Source organism: Symphalangus syndactylus, chromosome 8, assembly GCF_028878055.3.
Source record: "Symphalangus syndactylus isolate Jambi chromosome 8, NHGRI_mSymSyn1-v2.1_pri, whole genome shotgun sequence".
In the NCBI taxonomy this organism is placed as follows: Eukaryota; Metazoa; Chordata; class Mammalia; order Primates; family Hylobatidae; genus Symphalangus; species Symphalangus syndactylus.
The window spans coordinates 20,798,934-20,818,250 of record NC_072430.2 but is presented as its reverse complement, the minus strand read 5'-3'; the positions used below and the strand labels follow the sequence as shown (position 1 = coordinate 20,818,250).

The window sequence follows — 19,317 nt, the reverse complement described above, 5'->3', positions numbered from 1 at the left end:
TAAATGGAAAATTCCAGAAAAAAACAACTAATAGTTTTTAAATTATGCACCATTCTGAGTAGTGTGATGAAACCTTGCCCCGTCCTGCTTTGTTCCACCTGGGACATGAGTTGTCCCTTTGTCCAGTGTACCCATGCTGCATAAGCTACCCACCATTACTGTATAGCAAAAAACATAATGTTATAAAGTTTGGTACTATCTGCAGTTTCAGGCATCCACTGGGGGTCTTGGAACGTTTTCCCCATGCCTAAGGGGGAACTACTGTACAGAGCCTCATGCCTTTCTGTTTTGAAGACCACTGGCTCCTGTTCTGTTTCTTCATAGAACTCACCATCACAGTCCTGTACAGGTTTCTCTGTTAGTCTGTCTCTATCCCAAGTCTGTAGCCCCCATGAGGGCTGGGACAGTCAAGAATGACCCCAAGTCTTCAAGAAAAGGTATGGTTATCTTCAGCAATTTCAGTTCCCCTATACTCAGAGTTCTGCAGCTCACAGAAGCAATTTCAGTTTCCCTGGATCTGGAGTTTTGCATCCCCATCATGGGGACCAATATGATTTATATGAAAGATAAATGCTCACAGCATCAACTTTATAATATGGTAATCCAATTCTATCTCTTTAAAACATCATAAAGGAACTACTAGTTTCTAAGGAAAATCTTATTCCATACCCCCATTCTTTGCTGTACACATGGGTTAATTAGGCATCTAGGCTGATTGAAAAATGATGTAAGAGCTTTTCCATATGGCACTTGCTGCCAGATTAAGAAGGAAAGGTCATAAAACTGAGAAAAGATGCATCAACATGTACATATTCATCTTATCCTGGGAACATCTATACAGCACAATACTGACATTTCCCACACAGTTATTTGATCCACACAACAACTCTCAGAAGCAGGCAGGACCAGAGCATTCCAGGACCACTGGCCCGGCTCTCTTCTGGAAGCCCTGCAGGTGGGCTCCACCTGCTGTGAGCATTTATCTTTAGAATAGATCATGTAGTTACAGCTATAAAACTCCAAGTACAGAGAAATGGAAATTGCTTCCGTGAGCTGCAAAACTTTATGCACCTGCTCTCTCAAAGCACCCTTACTCTGGGCTGAAACTATCATTCAATTCTCTTCCCTGAACCAAACCAAGAGCTGCACAGGGCCTGCTGGAGGGTAGGGGATACGGGATATTCACGGATAGCGTAAGTGGGGTGTGGGGCTTGAACCCAGGCTTTCTGACTCCGAGTTCCAAGTAAGCCTTCCACAAAGGCTTATGAACATGTGTGTGTTATAATACACATGCTGGTCCCCCGACCTGCGATGGTTTTCTCAGCTTGCTTGCCTTCCAAACAAACTCCTATTCCGCCCTGAAAACCCAGTTTAAATAATCCTCTGCCATGAATTCTTCCCCAACTCTGCATAATAGTCTAGGTTCTCTAGAGAAACATAACCAACAGAAAATAATAAATATAGATAGATTTGTTATAAGGAATTGGTTTATGCAATTATGGAGGCTGAGAAATCCCATCATCTGCTGTCTGCAAGCTGGAGACCCAGGAGGACCAGTGATATAGTTCCAGTGGGAGTGTGAAGGCCAGAGACCCAGGACGGCCAGTGAGAAGGTGGGAGAAGACAGATGTCCCAGCTTGAAAACAGCCAAGCAGAGAGAACCAATTCTCCCTTGCTGCTCTTTTTGGTTGTATTCAGGCCTCCGACAGGTTGGATGCTACCCACCATGTTAGGGAAGACAATCTGCCTTACTCAGTCTACCAATTCAAATATTAATCATTCGAATTAATCTACGAAGGTTAAACTCGCTCACGGACACCCCCAGAAACCATGTTTAACCAAATATCTGGGCACTCCATGGCCCAGTCAGCATGACACATAAATTACCCATCCCACTCCACCTTGAGCAGAACTCGTTTTTTTCAAACCTCACACTCAGACACAGTCTCAGAACTTCATTGCCACTCTGCTTTCTACAACATGTTGTCACCGGATGTCAACTTGTCCTTGTCCTCAGCCATCCCAAGAGCTCCTTAAGTGGGCAGGGAGTGGGCTGTGTTCATCTATGCACCCCCTGTGTCCACACAGGGCCTGGCCCCCACAAGGGGTTTGGGACATGTTTGTTGACATAAGATGAGCTATTGCTATTATATACTTATTTGTAATACATAGTTATGAATACACTCAGCAAATATTTGAGCACCTGCTACATATCAGCCCTGTCGTACGAGTTGGGAAGATGAACCTAATCAAAAGAGATAAATCCGTTGCCTGGTGGAGCAGGTGGCAATAGGGCTGTGAAGAGCAGTGGAGCAGGCCAAGAGGAGGAGTGGTTATTTCGGGAAAGGTCTCTCTGACAAGGAAGGATTGGTGAGGACCAGAAGGACCTGGGGGAGCACGCGTGGGGCTTTCGATGGGAAGGTGCTCCGTGTAGGGGAATGGACAGTGCAAAGGCCCTGAGGTGGGAGAAGAGGTGGCACATTCAAAACAGAGAGAGGAAAGGCTGGGCATAGTGGGGAGTGCCTGTAATCCCAGCATTTCGGGAGGCCGAGGTGGGAGGATGGCTTGGGCCCCCAGGAATTTGAGACCAGCCTAGGCGACATAGTGAGACCTTGTGTCAAAAAACAAAAAACACAGCTCGAGGAAGCCAGGGGAGCCAGGCACCATGAGACGAGTGCTGTGGCAGGCAGCTGGGTCTGCGCACGTGCCCTGGGAGACAGCTGGGTTTGCGGGTGTGGTCTCGGAGACGGCTGGGTCTGCGCATGTGCTCTGGGAGAGAGCTGGGTCTGCGCATGTGCAGACTTGCCAATGTAAGGTCTCTGTTTTCCTGGGCCTGAGACAGCAACAGAGGAGTTCGAGAAGAGACGTGACACGGCCTGGCTTCGGCTTCACGAGACAGAGAAATGCAGCTGATTGTCCTGGTACAAGCCCCTGTCCTGGTACAAGCCCCTTCTGAGTGCGTGTGCACTCCTGGGATTCCCGAGGCTCCCTAAGGAGGAAGGTCTGGTGATCCCTGCTCTGCCCGGGCGAGAAGGCCTTCATCTCCCAAAGCAGGGCCACACAAGGGTGGGGAGGAACCCCTGGCCCAATGGAGCTTTATCTGCTAAGTGAGCACCTTCCCACCCCAGAGCCAGCACCCAGGACCCTTCACTTCTGGGCTGGCTGCCAGGCCATGGCAGCCCCTGGAGCTGCCTGAATGCCCAGGACGTGCTCATGTCCACCCTGTCATCCTGTAGATCTCCAAGTGTTTGTGCTTTGCTAAATGTACTTTTGGGATTTTCTGCTTACCTCCCCCCTTACACTTAGACACCCTCTGTTCACCCCATCCATTCCCCGCTTCCTGTGTGCTAGACACGCATGCTTTTCTAGGGTGGCATTTGCCTGGCACCAGGTGGGTGCTCCATATGTGTTTTTAGAATAAAGGGGAAAGCACTCAGGCCCCGTGCTTAGAGAAGAGCAGAGGATTACACCAGGACTTGAGTGATGGATGAGCACTGAACAGAGTGAGGAGGGGGAGGTCATTTTCAGCAAATGCTCACAAGCACGATGCATTCAGAGCCCATGAGTCACTCACTCAGCATGGAGGGTGGCTCTGGGTGTTACAGCAAGACTGTGGGGGAGCTTGTGAATTCCAAGGGGTTGGGTCGTTGTCCTGTGACATGACAAAATCTAGGTGTTTCCAGAATGTTAATCCAGCAGAAGGATAGACTGAAGGAAAGGAATCAGAAAGCCAGGAGATTGGTTTACAGTCCTTTGTTGCAGACTTGTATGTACGTTGCATGAGTTTCTAAACCCCGGTGATGGGAAGAAAGGTGTGACCGCCAACAGCCTTGGTCGGGGGGTGAAAGGATACGAGCTGGACCACAGTGAGGGTGCTGCATTTCATCCTGGCAAGAATTCTGCCCACCTGTGGCTTTCTGTCCTCCGTCTACAATTGGGAGAATGCTGGAGACATCACATGTCGTGTAAGGACTAAGAACGAACCCTGGAGAGGCTTAGCGTCTGGGTGCTATTTGGAGAGGTGCGCTGGGTGACGTGCACTGGAGTCTTTCATTTTGAGGAACCTGCTGGATACGACTAGAAAAGTAAAGGAGAAAAAAACTCCAGGACTGATCGATGAGAGAACTGGAAAGTGGCCCTTGATGTCACAGTGGGCACTGGGACTGCATGTCCCCAGGGGCCTCAAACTCCAGAGCTCACCTTCCCTTGGATACACATCCAGTATGGCCCAAGCCCACGCACCCTACAGGGAGTCCAGCCTGCCTGGAGTGCCCCCTCACTAGTATTAAGGACACCCCAGGGAAGGTTGGCCTGTCCTCTATTCCCAGAGGCAGCCCTTTATCCTCTGGGGCCACCTCTTCACCCAAGTACCCAGGGGACTTCATCAAGCACAGCACACATCAGACTGTAAGGTTTAGCCAAACCTTACGGAGGCTGTGGGAGTTACAAACAACTAAATTCAGAAAAGGCAAGCGTCAGCCGGGTGCAGTGGCTCACGCCTGTAATCCCAGTACTTTGGGAGGCCGAGGCGGGTGGATCACCTGAGGTCGGGAGTTCCAGACCAGCCTAACCAACATGGAGAAACCCCATCTCTACTAAAAATACAAAATTAGCTGGGTGTAGTGGTGTGTGCCTGTAATCCCAGCTACTCGGGAGGCTGAGGCAGGAGAATCGCTTGAACCCAGGATGCGGAGGTTGCAGTGAGCTGAGATCGCCCCATTGCACTCCAGCCTGAGCAACAAGAGCAAAACTCCATCTCAAAAAAAAGAACAAAGAAAAGGCAAGCAAAGCCTCAGAAGAGGGTCCTCAGTGCCTTCCCACTTCTTAGTCCCCTGCTATCTTCTGCCACACTATAGGGACCTGCTTTTCTTTCACAGATTTGGGGTCCCCTCCCCCTGCCCTCAGCCCCACTCCCTTGGCCCCAGAGACAGTAGGAGACGCTCTGCTCCCCTGAGCCTGGGCCTGTCTCACATTTCCCATGGAGATGAGCAACAAGGGGAAACATGGGTCTTCTTAAAGAACTTTCCATTCCACCCCCCACCACCTTGGCAAGGCGGCCAGATGCATCTCCGAAGTCCAGCTCACTCAGGCCAGCTCTCTTCACAGCCTGTCTTCCAGCGAGAGGCAAAGCAGAGATCAGACCTGCATGTGCTCTTTGTGGCAGAGCTGGCCTTATACGCGCTCCTGGGTGAATAAAAAGGGAGACATCTCCTAAGAACAAATGCTTCTCAGAAACAGTATAGTCTAAACTCATATTGAAGGGAGAATAAGCCAGCCATGGGCTGGAGAGACCCCTGCCTACATTGCTAAGTAATAGGAAAGGCTAAGATTTGGAGCCTTCCTCCAGTTCAGATCTATCCCCAGAATGATGGAAGATGCTTGCCTGTTGACAATTTTTTTTTTTTTAATTAAAAATCCCACCCAGGAGGTCTCTCCTGATAGGAAGGGACCATCCTCTAAGGCAAATTCCAGGTTCTTCCCTGAAATATACATCCGCTACTGAGCCTCAGAATGCTATTTGTTCCACCTACTTCCACAATTTTAAGTTATTCAGCAACAGGAGAAGACAGCAGGAAAACTTGAAGTGCAGTTGGCTCCCACTGAGATGTTACTAGCAGAAAACGGGAACACAAGGAAAACGCAAGATTCTAAAGACAGAGGTGACACCTTCTGCTCCAAACATTTGGAAGGTCACCTTTCCAGAAGTCAGACTCGAAGTCCTGAATTCTGGCATGAATGAGTTCTCCTGCATGTAGGGGGTGGCCTGGAAAGATCTTAATTTTTAAGATGGCAGGTAAGGGGCCTTCAGTTGGAGAATCTTGCCACCTGATTCTCAAAGAAAGCCAAAAATATCTTACTGTCTGAAACATGAGGTCTTGAGTGGTTCAACTTGACCCATGCAGACATAATTTCAGAGCTGCCAAGGAGGATTAGGAAAAAGTGTATCTGGTCTTACTCAACTCTGAACATTGCATGAGTCAAACGTTTTCCTAGCTCTCTGTTTGTGTAATGAGTCTACTCTGATGGATTCTTGGCGATGTATGTTTCATGACCAAAATTCAAAAGAGGCCATTCGAAGTAGCTCCCACAAAAGCTGCTGCAGAGCCCCGAACATTTAGAAGCCAATAGTGAAGGGGCCAAAAGCCATCCCTCAATGTTCACTGACACTTTGCGAGCCTTGGGGCAAGTTGGCGATGTCAAAACGTGTTTTTAGGGCATGTTTGCCAACATATGTGTCTTGGGCAGGATTGCAGGCCTCTGCAGATGGTACCAAAGTAAAGGGGGAGATGGTAGCTGAATAATCTCTCATCATCCCTAAAGTGCAAAGTGAAATGAGAGTGGATTTTTCCTTCCAAATCCACTTGGAGTGAGTCCCGAAAGACTCACTTTTGCGGCAATCCCCACAATGACATCACTGGAGCGGAGGTTATATAATTTAAAGCAACCACATTTCCACAGCGCTTCCCAGAAGAGAAAACTCCTCCAAAAGCAGCTCTCACTATCAGAAAACCCAACTAAAGTTGTGAACGCCTTCATTTTCTGCCTGAGTAAGTAAATGACCACCTTTTTTTTCTTTTATGAGAGTACAATATGAGAGGAAATCTGTGTCTCTTAGAAAAACAAAAAACTTCCTTTTACACCTACCTATTGGCAAAATTTTCTATTTCTGTGAGGGTACTTTTTAAAAATAATTCTAAATCAATTTAAGAGACTTTTATTTCATGCCTAGTTTGGGTCTTAATTGCTTTTCCAGAACAGGAGGAGGAGGGAAAGATTTTAGAACTGGTGGGAAGGTTCCAGTAGCTCCTTATATCAAAGTCAAGTGAAACATATCAGGGCTGAATGCAGCCACCAGAGCTCGCATGGACTCTGACCAGTTACAACCTGCAAATTCTGAATAATAAAAATTAAATTAGTCTCTCTGGGATGGCTTACAAGATTTCATAAGACCAATAACTGGTTGGGTTATTCGTGGCTTCAAAGTAGCATCTTATTATGTGACCATGCTGATGGTCTTTAACATCTGTGGCTGAATTTCCAATGCCTTTATCATCACCATGCTGTTGAAATTGGAGTTAATTTGAAGAATTAACTAATTTGTTGAAGAAAGTCACACTCTCTCATAGCCAAGGTTAAAATGTGCAGAATTCAGAAAATACCACACAGGAATTACAGAATTGCCATCTCTCGTAGACTTGCCCAATGCCCCTTCTGAGTTCTTCAAATAGGGTCACATATTACTAACAATATCCAGAGATATTGTTTATTGAGCACCTACTATGTTCCAGGCAAATATCAGAGCTAAAGCTAAAAACTGGCAAAGGAAGATTTCTCCTCTGTGGCCAACTTTATAAACACAGACAGCAGCAGGTGAGGACAATCCCTTTAAAAATAAGCCCCATGTGAGCAGACACATGCTGTGGCTGCAGTGGCCCCAGCCACCTCCTGGTCCTGGGGATGGGGGCAGTGCCCACTGACCTAATCAGATTCGAGCTAAATTCCCTGCATAGCTGGTTGTCTCTGGCTTCCTGGGCAGGGTGCAGCCTCACCCCCTGTGCTGGTTTTCTAAGACTGCTGTAATTAATTATCACAAAGTTAGTGGCTTAAAACGATGCAAGTTATTATCTTACAGTTCTGGAGATCAGAAGTTCAAACTCAGTCTCACTGAGCTAAAGTCAAGATATTGGCTTGGCTTTGTTCTCCATCCCCATGATTCGATTATCTCCCACCAAGTCCCTCACACAACACAAGAGAATTATGGGAGCTACAACTCAAGATGAGATTTGGGTGGGGACACAGCCAAACCATGTCAGTGCTCAACACCCTCCTGTCTCTTCTCAAACTCTCAATGCCCCAGCCCCTCCACCACAGGTCAGGACCTCGCCTCCTTTCTCCCTGAGAAATCCCAACCAATCACAGGGGAATTCCACAGATTCCCACCTGTCAGCCTCTGTCACCACAGACCTCAGCTTCCTGGCCATCATCAGAGATAGCTAGGAGAGGGATGGTCAGGCCATATGTTGTGCACACTGCTAGGGCACCCCAATAGTCAAAAATTATTTCCCCAAAAAATTAGTATTTATAGGTAGAAAGAGAGAGGAAAGAAGGAAGGAAGGGAAGGAAAGAAGGAAGGAAGGGAGGAAGGGAGGAAGGGAAGAAGGGAGGGAGGGAGGATGGGAGGGAGGGAGGATGGGAGGAAGGAGAGAGAGAGGGAAGCAGGATAGGAGGGAGGGATGATGGGAGGGAGGAAGGGAGGGATGGAGGAAGGAAGGAGGGAGGGATGGAGGAAGGAAGGAAGGAGGGAAGGAGGGAGGGATGGAGGAAGGAAGGAAGGAGGGAAGGAGGGTAGGGAGGGAAGGAGAGAAGGAGGGAATGAAGGGAAGGAAGGAAGGAAAGAAGGAAGGAAGGAAGGAACGAAGGAAGGAAGGAAGGAAGGAAGGAAGGAAGGAAGGAAAAAGTCCAACCAAATGGTTATATTATATTGATGGTGTTATAAAGTACTTCTAGGTAAAAACTATTTTCAAAAAAAGTCTTTATATATACATACACCTATGAATATTAAAGCAAAATAAAACATGTTTATGTTAATTAACTGAACATTTAAAAATAAGATAAGCAAAATAATTGTTCTTGTGTATATTCACATGCTACAGTTTCCTGTACCTGACTGATACCATGTCATTGGCATTTTTCACAAGAATGTATTTTCTTCAATGGGGTCTTGTTATTTTTAATTTTCCATATAATTGCCTGAAATCTTTTTTCCACAAATTTTACAATTAACAAATTTTAATTAGTGCCTTCAATTGACTCTTCTCTTGAACCATAATATATTGAGAAAATCTTCCCTGTGCAGGTTCTGAGTGATAAGCTCTCAGCAAATTCTGCCAGGCAGAGGCTGTTCTCAAGTCCAATTCTTTGCATATGGAATTGCATAAATATTTTAGCCCAGATATTTTCGCAGGTGCTGTCTTTGTGCCTTAGTTTGGAGTGCAGTGGTGCGATCTTGGCTCACCACAAGCTCCGCTTCCCAGGTTCAAGCGATTCTCCTGCCTCAGCCTCCCATGTAGCTGGGATTACAGGCGCTTGCCACCATGCCCGGCTAATTTTTGTGTTTTTAGTAGAGACGAAGTTTCACCATGTTGGCCAGGTTGGTCTTGAACTCCTGACCTCAGGTGATCCATCCACCTCAGCCTCCCAAAGTGCTGGGATTACAGGCATGAGCCACCGTACCCACCCCACACGTATTTTTTTTTTTTTTTTTTTTACCAGATTAAACCTTTCAAATAAGTTGTACCTACTTATAAGTTTTGAATGTTTTGTCAGATTCAGATACTGCAAATCACTGGCTTTCTCAATTTCATCTCATTTCCATGCAGAACATGAATTTATCCAATTAAAAAGATTCTTCCCACAAACTGAAATATTCCAGAGCTCATTTTAGAATTTCAAAATTAACTCTTTTACAGCATTTGATTTTGATCATTTTCTGATACATTTTATAATTTTTCTGCATACCAGCTTTGTTTTCAATACTTATAATTCACTAAAAGCTTTGAAATCTGACGTTTTCGTGCTCTATTCATTGAATAACTTGACTAAATATTTCCAACTGATTTGGAACAAAATTCAACAAAAATTTAGAGATCTGTTTTAATACACTGTTTAATAACATTTTAGGATTCTGTCTAATGTCCTCTAAAATTGATTGATAATGGGAAAATAAAAGAGAAAACACATGCGAAAATCCAGTTTTTAGAAAAAATTCATGAACAACTTTATCACAACAAGTTTGTAGTTCAGTAAATCTGTGCATATGTTTTAACATTTTGTAAATTTTGTCACATACATCTATTTCAATTTATAGAATATTGACATTTATTTATATGCAATAACAAATTGTGTGTGCACCATCACCTGTTCCAATCACATTTCTGTTTCATTAGTGTCTTAATTTAGTAGCAATATAATTGTTACCATGATGCTGGACTCCACCACAATTTGTGTTTTATCCTCACAAAAATGCAATGACTTTATTTCCAATGTGGAAAATTTAATCAACTTAAATAGCATTCACAAAAAGTCAGTTGTTTCACTTTGCCAGAATGAATGTCCCAAAGCCCTGCTTTGCTTCCATGAGCCGAATGAAAGAATGAATTGTGATTGGAATTAACAGGTTTTTCTGTCTGAAGAGTCTGAGGATACTGGTGTTGAGTTGGCACCATTTTGCTTTCTGTGACGTTCTTCTTGTGGAGCCAACGCACAGTCAGCCATCACTTCCACTGTTGCACGTGCACAAGAAAAGCTGGAATTAAATGTGAGCTGAGTTACTTAAAGAACAGTCATTTGATCTAAGGGAAAAGTCATGCCTCTCAGAATGATCTTATATCAGCATCTTTTGCAGTGACATGGATGAGAACCATGTCTTAGGGTGCAATTTTTTTTTTTTTTTTTTTTTTTTGAGACAGAGTCTTGCTCTGTCACCCAGGCTGGAGTGCACTGGTGTGATCTCAGCTCATTGCAACCTCTGCCTCCTAGGTTCAAGCAGTTCTCTGCCTCAGCCTCCCAAGTAGCTGGAATTACAGGCACCTGCCATCACACCCAGTTAGTTTTTGTATTTTTAGTACATACAGGGTTTCACTATCTTGGCCAGGCTGGTCTTGAACTCTTGACCTCATGATCCACCTGCCTCAGCCTCCCAAAGTGCTGGGATTACAGGCTTGAGCCACCACACCCAGCCTGGTGCAATGTTCTTAAAATTACTAATTTCTAAAGTAGCAGCTCTGTGTCTTAGGTTTTCTTATCAGTGAAATTGCTACAGACCCCATAGTGATGCAAATGTCAACAAACGTTCTATGCAAGCTATCTGCTCATCAACAACTTCCTTGAGCAACAGAAGTGCAGTACTTAAATTTCCATTAAATACTTGTTTTTTAGCTCATCACTCCAAAAGGATTTATTGCAAATTCTTTAAGTATTGCCAAATGATAAAATAAACATAGTTTTGGATTTATGCCCTGCAAAAAATGACCAAACTATTGTAACAAGAGCCTCCAGCCTCCTCCATATTATGCTCTGGGTGGGGACTGCTCGGCTTCCATGTGCCATGGACATTTCACAACCACTAAATCATAATTTCCCATGTCTCCTGTTGATCTGTCAAACAGCAGCTGTGCAACTTCTGCTCTTTTATCTACTCTCTCCCTTGGTGACTTCATCCAGCCTGTGGCTTTAAATGCCATTCCTGTAGTTACAACTCCCAGTTATGTCTCATCATCCCAGATCTTGTCCCTGAATACCACACTTGTCTATCTAATTGCCTGCCGGATGTCCCCATGTGATGTCCAATTTATATCTCAACCTCAACAATTCCAAAGTTGAACTCCTGTTCTTCCCCACCCCCCACAAAAAAAAACTGCTTCATCTTCATTCTGTCACCTTCATTTCAGCTGATGACAACTTCATACTTCCCGGTGTTCAGTCCAAAAACCTTGGCATTGTCCGATTTCTCCTTTCTCCCACCCAGATCCAACTGAAAATCATGGTGTTACTACCTGCAAAACACCTCTAGAGTTTGATCACTTGATCACTTCTCACCACCTGCACTGCTACTCTCCCCAGCTGTCACCCGCCAGCATGTTTATTTAGTGTGTGTATTGTTTATCAACTCCTTCCTCCTACTAGGCTTATACGCACACTGAGAGCAGGGATTTTTGCCTGCTGTATTCACTGCTTTGTCCTAAATACCTAGAACAGTGCCTGGCACGTAGTACATTCTCAGTAAATACTTGTTTAGCAAATAAATGACTGGAGGAACCAGTGAATTATACCCCGGTGTGAATAACTCCATGTGAGTGACATGACAGAATGTCACAGCTAGAAGGGCCTCTTGAGGACATCATGTCTTCCTTAGATGAGGAAAGTCAGGCTCAGAGACATGAACTGACTCTTCCAAGGTTCCACAGCCAAATATGCTCTTCCAAGGTTAATTCCGTGCTACACAATAGCTTTTGTTGGTATCTGTGAGGCTTTGCAAGTTGAAGGAATCTCAGGTGTCACCCAGTAATAACAATCATGATGGTGCCAACTAACATTTGCCATGTGCTTACGATAAGTCAGGAACCCTGCTAAGCACTGGGTGTATATTAACCTACCCAACCTGGGGAAGAATGTTTAGGCTCTGAAGATCATCTGGGGCCCCATAAATCCCACAGTGTAGGCAGCTGCTCACTCTGTGGATAGTATTCTGTGGATCCCTGAGCTGGCTGTGGCCAGTTTTGCTGGCAGGAGGCCACAAAGCCATGAGCACAGGATGGGATCTACCCCTCGTGGGACCACAGAGGGCTGGGAGACACAGTCTTCCCTGTGGAAAGAGACAGAGCTTTCTATCCCTATCCCGGTGAAACTCAGCATGGGAGCATGGGAGGCAGGTCAGCTGCGTGGCTATGAACATGAGCTATGGGTGCGTGCAGACCAAGATTCATAGTGTATACTGTACCCACCAGCTGTAGCTCCTCCAGCAAGCGTGGGAGGCCAGTCAGCTGCATGACTGTGAGCATGGCCTCTGGGGTTCATGCAGATCAAGGTTCCTAGCGCAGCACTGTAACCACCACCTAGGTCTTCGACAAGCTGGTTAACTTCTCTGAGCCTCACTTTGTCATTCACCAAGTGGGGACAGGTGCAGCAGAAGCAGACAGAAGCACAGGATCTCGATCAGGCTCTTGAATCAGACTGCCTGGGTTTGAATCCAGGCCCTACTGACCAGCTGTGTGACCTCAGACAGGCGACTCCGGGTCTCAGCACTCAATTTTCTAATTGGCCAACTGGAGATGACAATGGCCCCTACCTCGAATGGCTGCCAGGAAGATTAAATGAGAAAATACTTAAATGTGAAACACTTAGAATGGCGCCTGGAACACAGAGACCATTAATACCATCTAACAGATGTTAGTTGTTATCCTTATTTATTACTCATGCTTTTCTTTCTAACTTTTCTCTCTCTCTCTCTCTTTTTTTTTTTGTTGTTGTTGAGACAGGGTCTCAGTCTGTTGGCCCAGACTGAAGTGCAGTGGCACAATCATAGCTCACTGAAGCCTCGACCTTCCAGGCTCAAACGATCCTCCCACCTCAGCCTCTCAAGTTGCTGGGACCACAGGTATGCACCACCATGCCCAGCTAATTTTTGTACTTTTTGTAAAGACAGGATTTCACCATGTTGCCCAGGCTGGCCTTGAACTCCTGGGTTCATCTGATCCATCTGCCTTGGCCTCCCAAAGTACTGAGATTACAGGTGTGAGCCACCACACCCGGCCAATACTCATGTTTTTCAAGCCCATAAGAGGAACCTCCTAGCACTGTCCCCACCCCAGCCACCACACTGGTCCCAGCCCCAACAGGTCACCTTCCTTTGCTGTTCCTGGGCTTCCCTCAGTTCTGTCTCAAGCCATGACCTCTGCCTCCATGTCTGCAGCCCCATGAGGCTGGGGCTGCTCTGTCCTGCATATCTCCAGTGCCTGGCAAGGGGCTGGCAAGAGGTAGATGCTCATTAAATGCCTGTTAAAACCCTAATAGTAATAATAATAATGGTACAGTTGTTACTAAGACTAATCACTACCTTCCAAAGTCTTTCCTCTATGTGAGGCACGGAGCTAAGCACCCTGGAGATCCTAACAACAGCCCTCCCATGATCCCACAAGAGAGACACGATTCTCTCCACTGTTTAAAAAGGAAAGTAAAAGTCAATGGTTCTAAGTAGCTCACACTGAGTGACTGTACCAGGATTTGGACTCAGGCACCGTCCCTTAAACCAGAGGTCAGCAGACTTTTCCTCTGCAGGAACAGATGGTAAATATCTTCAGCTTTGCAAGCCAGACAGTCTCTGTTACAAGCACTCGACTCACCCTTGTAGCATGAACACAGCTGTAGATAATACGTCCGTGAATGGGTGTGGCTCTGTGCCAATAAAACTTTATTGTCCAAAAACAGGTGACAGGTCGGTTTGGCTCATAGGCTGTAGTCTGCCACTTCCTGTTTTGTTCTACCTTCTGTTCATTTCAGGTCACTGTGCATGGCATCATCCTGGCCTCCTCTAGAGCTCCAATCCTCCAACCAGAGCCAGCTCTTCCCTCAAAATGCTACGGCCTGTGACAATGCTCCAGAAGCCTGGGACCTGCTACACAGAGTACTGCCGACATTTATCATCTCCATCTGTTTCTTCGGCCTCCTAGGGAACCTTTTTGTGCTGTTGGTCCTCCTCCTGCCCCGGCGGCGACTGAACGTGGCAGAAATCTACCTGGCCAACCTGGCGGCCTCTGATCTGGTGTTTGTCTTGGGCTTGCCCTTCTGGGCAGAGAATATCTGGAACCAGTTTAACTGGCCTTTCGGAGACCTCCTCTGCAGTGTCATCAACGGGGTCATCAAGGCCAATTTGTTCATCAGCATCTTCCTGGTGGTGGCCATCAGCCAGGATCGCTACCGCGTGCTGGTGCACCCTATGGCCAGCCGGAGGCAGCAGCGGCGGAGGCAGGCCCGGGTTACCTGCGTGCTCATCTGGGTTGTGGGGGGCCTCTTGAGCATCCCCACATTCCTGCTGCGATCCATCCAAGCCGTCCCAGATCTGAACATCACCGCCTGCATCCTGCTCCTCCCCCATGAGGGCTGGAACTTTGCAAGGATTGTGGAGTTAAATATTCTGGGTTTCCTCCTACCACTGGCCGCAATCATCTTCTTCAACTACCACATCCTGGCCTCCCTGCGAGGGCGGGAGGAGGTCAGCAGGGCAAGGTGCGGGGGCAGCAAGGATAGCAAGACTACAGCGCTGATCTTCACGCTCGTGGTTGCCTTCCTGGCCTGCTGGGCCCCTTACCACTTCTTTGCCTTCCTGGAATTCTTATTCCAGGTGCAGGCAGTCCGAGGCTGCTTTTGGGAGGACTTCATTGACCTGGGCCTGCAATTGGCTAACTTCTTTGCCTTCACTAACAGCTCCCTGAATCCAGTAATTTATGTCTTTGTGGGCCGGCTCTTTAGGACCAAGGTCTGGGAACTTTATAAACAATGCACCCCTAAAAGTCTTGCTCCAATATCTTCATCCCATAGGAAAGAAATCTTCCAACTTTTCTGGCGGAATTAAAACAGCATTGAACCAAGAAGCTTGGCTTTCTTATCAATTCTTTGTGACATAATAAATGCTGTTGTTATAGGCTAAATAATTACTCCCATAGATTGGGGAGTACCTAATCCCTGGACTTTATGAATGTTACCAAAGTAAGGGTCTTGAGATGGGGAGATGATCCTGAATTATCCAGGTGGGCCCTATATAATCACAAGGGTCCTTATAGGAGGGAGGCAGGAGGCTCAGAGTCAGGAGATGTGAGTAGGGAAGCAGAGCCCATAGGAGACAAGGATTGCAGGCACCCTCTAGAGGCTGTAAAGGGCAAGGAAATGGCTTCTCCCCTGGAGCCTCCGGAAGGAATGGGTCCTGCCAACTCCCTGTCTTCAGCCCAGGGAAACAGATTTAGGATTTCTGGCCTCCAGAACTGTTAGAGAATACGTTTGTGCTTTGTTGTTTTGTTTTGTTTTGTTTTGTTTTGCTTTGCTTTTTTGAGATGGGGTCTTGCTCTGTTGCCCAGGCTGGAGTGCACCAGCACAATCACGTCTCATGGCAGCCTCAATTTCACAGACTTAAGGGATCCTCCCACCTCAGCCTCCTGTAGCTGAGACTACAGGTGTGCACCACCATGCCTGGCTAACTTTTCTATTTTTTGTAGAGATGGGGTCTTCCTGCGTTGCCTAGGCTGGTCTCAAACTCAAGGGCTCAAGTGATCCTCCACTTTGGTCTCCCAAAGTGCTAGGATTATAGGCGTGGCCACTGTGCCTAGCCCCATTTGTATTTTAAGCCGCCGAGTTTCTGGTAATTTGTCATAGCAGCAGCAGGAAACAAATAACAAGTATCGGGTAATGGCCTCTCTTATTACACTTCCATTTGTCTATTCAAAGCTTTCTAGGCTAACTGCCAGGAATACAGGGATGGTATAGCTAGAAGTTCTATCTTCAAGGAACTTACATACATCTAAATATTATAATATAAAAAACGAAATGAGAAATTGCATGAGTACACCACTGATCCAGCGTCTTGCGCCTTCAGAGAGAAAGGAGATGGGTTCCCTCTCAGGTTAGCAGAGAAGACGCTGTGAAGGGAGTCAGCTGTAAGCCTGGTTTCCACAAAGGGTGCAATCTGGATACGTGGAGACAGGGAGGAAGGGCTGGCGGAGGCGGGAAAGGGTGAGCTGCTCACGAAAGAATGCTTGTGCATGCTCTTGTTGAACGTGTAATGCATTGGTGCGGGTCTTGCTATGAGAGACCCAACGGTGAGCCTAACAGTGTCTCTACCCTCCAGGGACTCACAGCAACCAGGACAATAATTAAGAGATTGTCATAGAGCAGGATGCCCGCCACCATCAGGGTGAGGGGTGCCGTGAGAACCAGAGCAGGGCTCCAGTCTGGGTGGCTGGGAGGGATGGTTAGAGAGGGGTTCCTGGAGGAAGAGACACATAAACTGAATCTCAAAAAACAAGAAGATGGCCAAGCAAAATGGGGGAAAGGAGTGTTCCAGACAGAAGGAACAAAGCAGGCCCAGAGGCAGGTGGGGTTACAGGTTAGGAGGGAGAGGTTGAAGGACGGCAGAGGAGGAGGTGGGTCATGGAGAGAATTGGGGCTGGAGGAGAATGGACAGGCTGGGTCCACAATGGTCAGCTGGCAAAGACATTCCATCCAGGAAGCATGGTGGGCACCAGGGGGCTTTGAGGGCCCCATTGAAGCTGGAAAGCGTGGCTGTGTTGTGTGAATTTATTCTGATGATGCTCGACAGACCCAGGAAAGAATTGCTCTGGAGTAGGGTTTAGCCAGATAGATGGCCATACGCCATGGGAGTTGGGGATCCTGGTCAGACTCTGGGGAATGATGGAGAGGGAAGGAACGAGCACAGCAAGAGAAGGAAGTGAAGTGAGATCAGCGTGGTAAAGGACGGGTGTAGTGAGAGAACCTGGGTGACAGCCAGAAAGAGAAGAAGGGTCAGGCATGATCTTCTGTACCCTGTGAAGGGAGTCAGCCGTGAGCCTGGTTTCCACAAAGGGTGCAATCTGTAATCCCAGCACTTTGGGAGGCTGAGACAGGTGGATGGCTTGGGCCCAGGAGTTCAAGACCAGCCTGGGCAACATAGCAAGACCCCGTCTCTACAAAAAGTACAAAAATTATCCAGGTGTGGTAGTGCACACCTGTAGTCCCAGCTATTCGGGAGGCTGAGGCAAGAGGATCATCTGAGCCCAGGAAGTCAAGGTTACATGCAGTGAGCCAAGATTGTGCCACTGCATTCCAGCCTGGCTGACAGAGTGAGACCCTGTCTCATTAAAAGACAGAGAGAGAGGAAGGCATAGCCACAGAGCAGGAATATTTGAATAGAACATTCCAGAGGCAGAGCCATCCCAGGAGATGACAAGGACCAAGTGTATCCCTGGCACCAGGTGGCTGAAGTAGAGGGAAGAAGAAGGAGGTTGGAGACAACATAGAGAATGGAGAGGTCAGGTGGGCCCTCCCCTGGGCCCCCGCAGGCAGGTAGGACACTGTCAGGCCCTGGGGAGGAGAGAGTCCGTGGGCCAGGCCGTTCCAAGGTCAGTTTCCATGGAGTGGGGGAGAGGGCGTAGTGACTGGACTCCAAGACCCTTGGGGGAATGGGGAGAATGGCAGTCCCCACAGCTGCATGAGAAGGGCTGGTCCTCACAGAATAGCAGCAAAGACTCATTCATTCGAGGAATGGAAAGAATGCCATGTTCTTGGAGCCTGGAGACAGGGTGCGAGAGGCTGGCAGCGGCTGGGCCACCGGGACCTCATCAGTGATAACCTTGTGATCAGTGCTCCAGCCCCTGCAGGTTTCCTGGAGAGCAGAGTGTGGTCAGAAGGCCTGGAGCTGAGCCAACAGGCAAGATCCAGCCTGCACATGTGTTTAATTTGAACCACATGGTATTTTGTTAAAACTCCAAGCCCCCAGGCTCTTGAGTTGGTTACCAGCACTGAAAGTCCCCATAGGGAGCCAGCTTTCCCGTTTCTCTTGAACGTTTGGAAGATCCAGCACCACTGATTCAATTTCATTCATTCAGCAGATGTTTATTAAGCATCTACTTTGTCAGACACTGTTGTGGGCACTGAGAATATGGCAGTGAACAAAAGAGAGGAACATGCCTGGGTCCCTTGGAGTTGACCTTCCGGGGTCCCCGCAGGGCTCCAATTCTTTGGTGCTGTGTAGCAGAGACCCCGTGAACAGTGCGCCCTCCCATCAGGTTCCACACGCATGGCAGCTATGGGAGGTTGAGTTTGCAACCCCTGATCCAGACCATCCCTTCACGTACAGTCTAGGAAACAGAGCAGTAAGACCTGCCCAGGTACACCCAGTGCGACTCACAGCAGCCACACACAGGAAGAGGCTCAGTCATCTCATTTAATCGCCTGACTCCCTTGTGTGGTCTGTTTCAGGATGTCCACTTTCTAGGTGAGGAAGAGGAGGCTAAAGAAGGCAGTGCTTGCTTAGACTGCAGAGGCTGGATTCACCCAACTCATCTGACTCCAACACTGATGTGATTTCCAAGCCCCCAGGCAGGAATTCATTGGGCAAAGCCTCTGTGGCAAAGTGGCAAAAGTAGGCAGGAACAGGCAGGAATAGAGAGTGGGAAAGGGAAAATAGTACCTGATTCCTCTTCTACTCCGAGTGAGCTGACCCGCATATGCCCTCCTTTCTTCTTTTTCAGCCAGCCTTAAGCTGGTGGCTTATCAAAATCCTTTCTAGGGCTTGCGAAAACCAATCCCACACTCAAGAAGAATGTGCTGGCCAGTGAAATTGGACAACATTGCTCACAGGATGTAATTCAATGGTAGACTGCGGCCACAGCCTGAGAAGTCAGACACCTGATTTATGAGATGCACATAAGTAACGTTTACCGAAGCCCAGCAAATGGCCCCACAGTGGGAGAGAAACTGGCAAACCCGTACAGTAGAATTCTGTTGCCCTTCTATGGGGAAGGCCATTTATTCATTTACAGAGGGAGAAATTTCTGCCTTGACTAAAAGGATCAATGCTGCGGGAAAAGGTAATATATCTGAGTTCCCATGGATCTGGTTGATAGGTTCGCCTGGCGTGTTCCATATGGGGCCAGGCCCAGGCCACACCTGTGGTGCTGACACCTGGGGTGGAGGGAGGAATTAGCAAATAGTCTTCCAGCATCCCCAGCTCTAGCACCCTTGTGGGCTTCCACGCTCTCCCAGAGAAGG

General features: G+C 47.4%; 2 protein-coding genes across 3 annotated transcripts in view; both read left to right on the top strand.

Annotated features, from left to right (window-relative positions):
* BDKRB2 (bradykinin receptor B2) overlaps positions 1–13,120 on the top strand; it is a 58,722-nt gene extending 45,602 nt beyond the window's left edge. Inside the window, exon 4 of the transcript XR_008659333.2 lies at positions 13,038–13,120. The gene's annotated coding sequence lies outside the window, so the exon portion shown is untranslated. The remainder of the gene's footprint in view (positions 1–13,037) is intronic.
* Positions 2,459–15,149, top strand: BDKRB1 (bradykinin receptor B1). 2 transcript variants are annotated; one of them, XM_063645488.1, is made up of 3 exons: positions 2,459–2,921; positions 13,038–13,156; positions 14,059–15,149. In XM_063645488.1, exons 1-3 carry the CDS (start codon positions 2,904–2,906, stop codon positions 15,128–15,130), a joined length of 1,209 nt encoding a protein of 402 aa, XP_063501558.1. In that variant the 5' UTR covers positions 2,459–2,903; the 3' UTR covers positions 15,131–15,149. The 2 variants fall into 2 exon arrangements, with proteins under 2 accessions (XP_063501558.1, XP_055144237.1); XM_055288262.2 differs by lacking the exon at positions 2,459–2,921 and having other exon boundaries at positions 10,447–13,156.
* Positions 15,150–19,317: the final 4,168 nt, after the last annotated feature.

What these genes read in the sequence shown, in the direction of transcription:
- BDKRB1 (XM_055288262.2), top strand. Translation starts at nt 12,975, where the DNA reads ATGCTTTTCTTTCTAACTTTTCTCTCTCTCTCTCTCTTTTTTTTTTTG. An exon ending in TCAAGTTGCTGGGACCACAG is followed by an intron (nt 13,157 to 14,058) that starts GTATGCACCACC and finishes TGTTCATTTCAG; the next exon opens with GTCACTGTGCATGGCATCAT.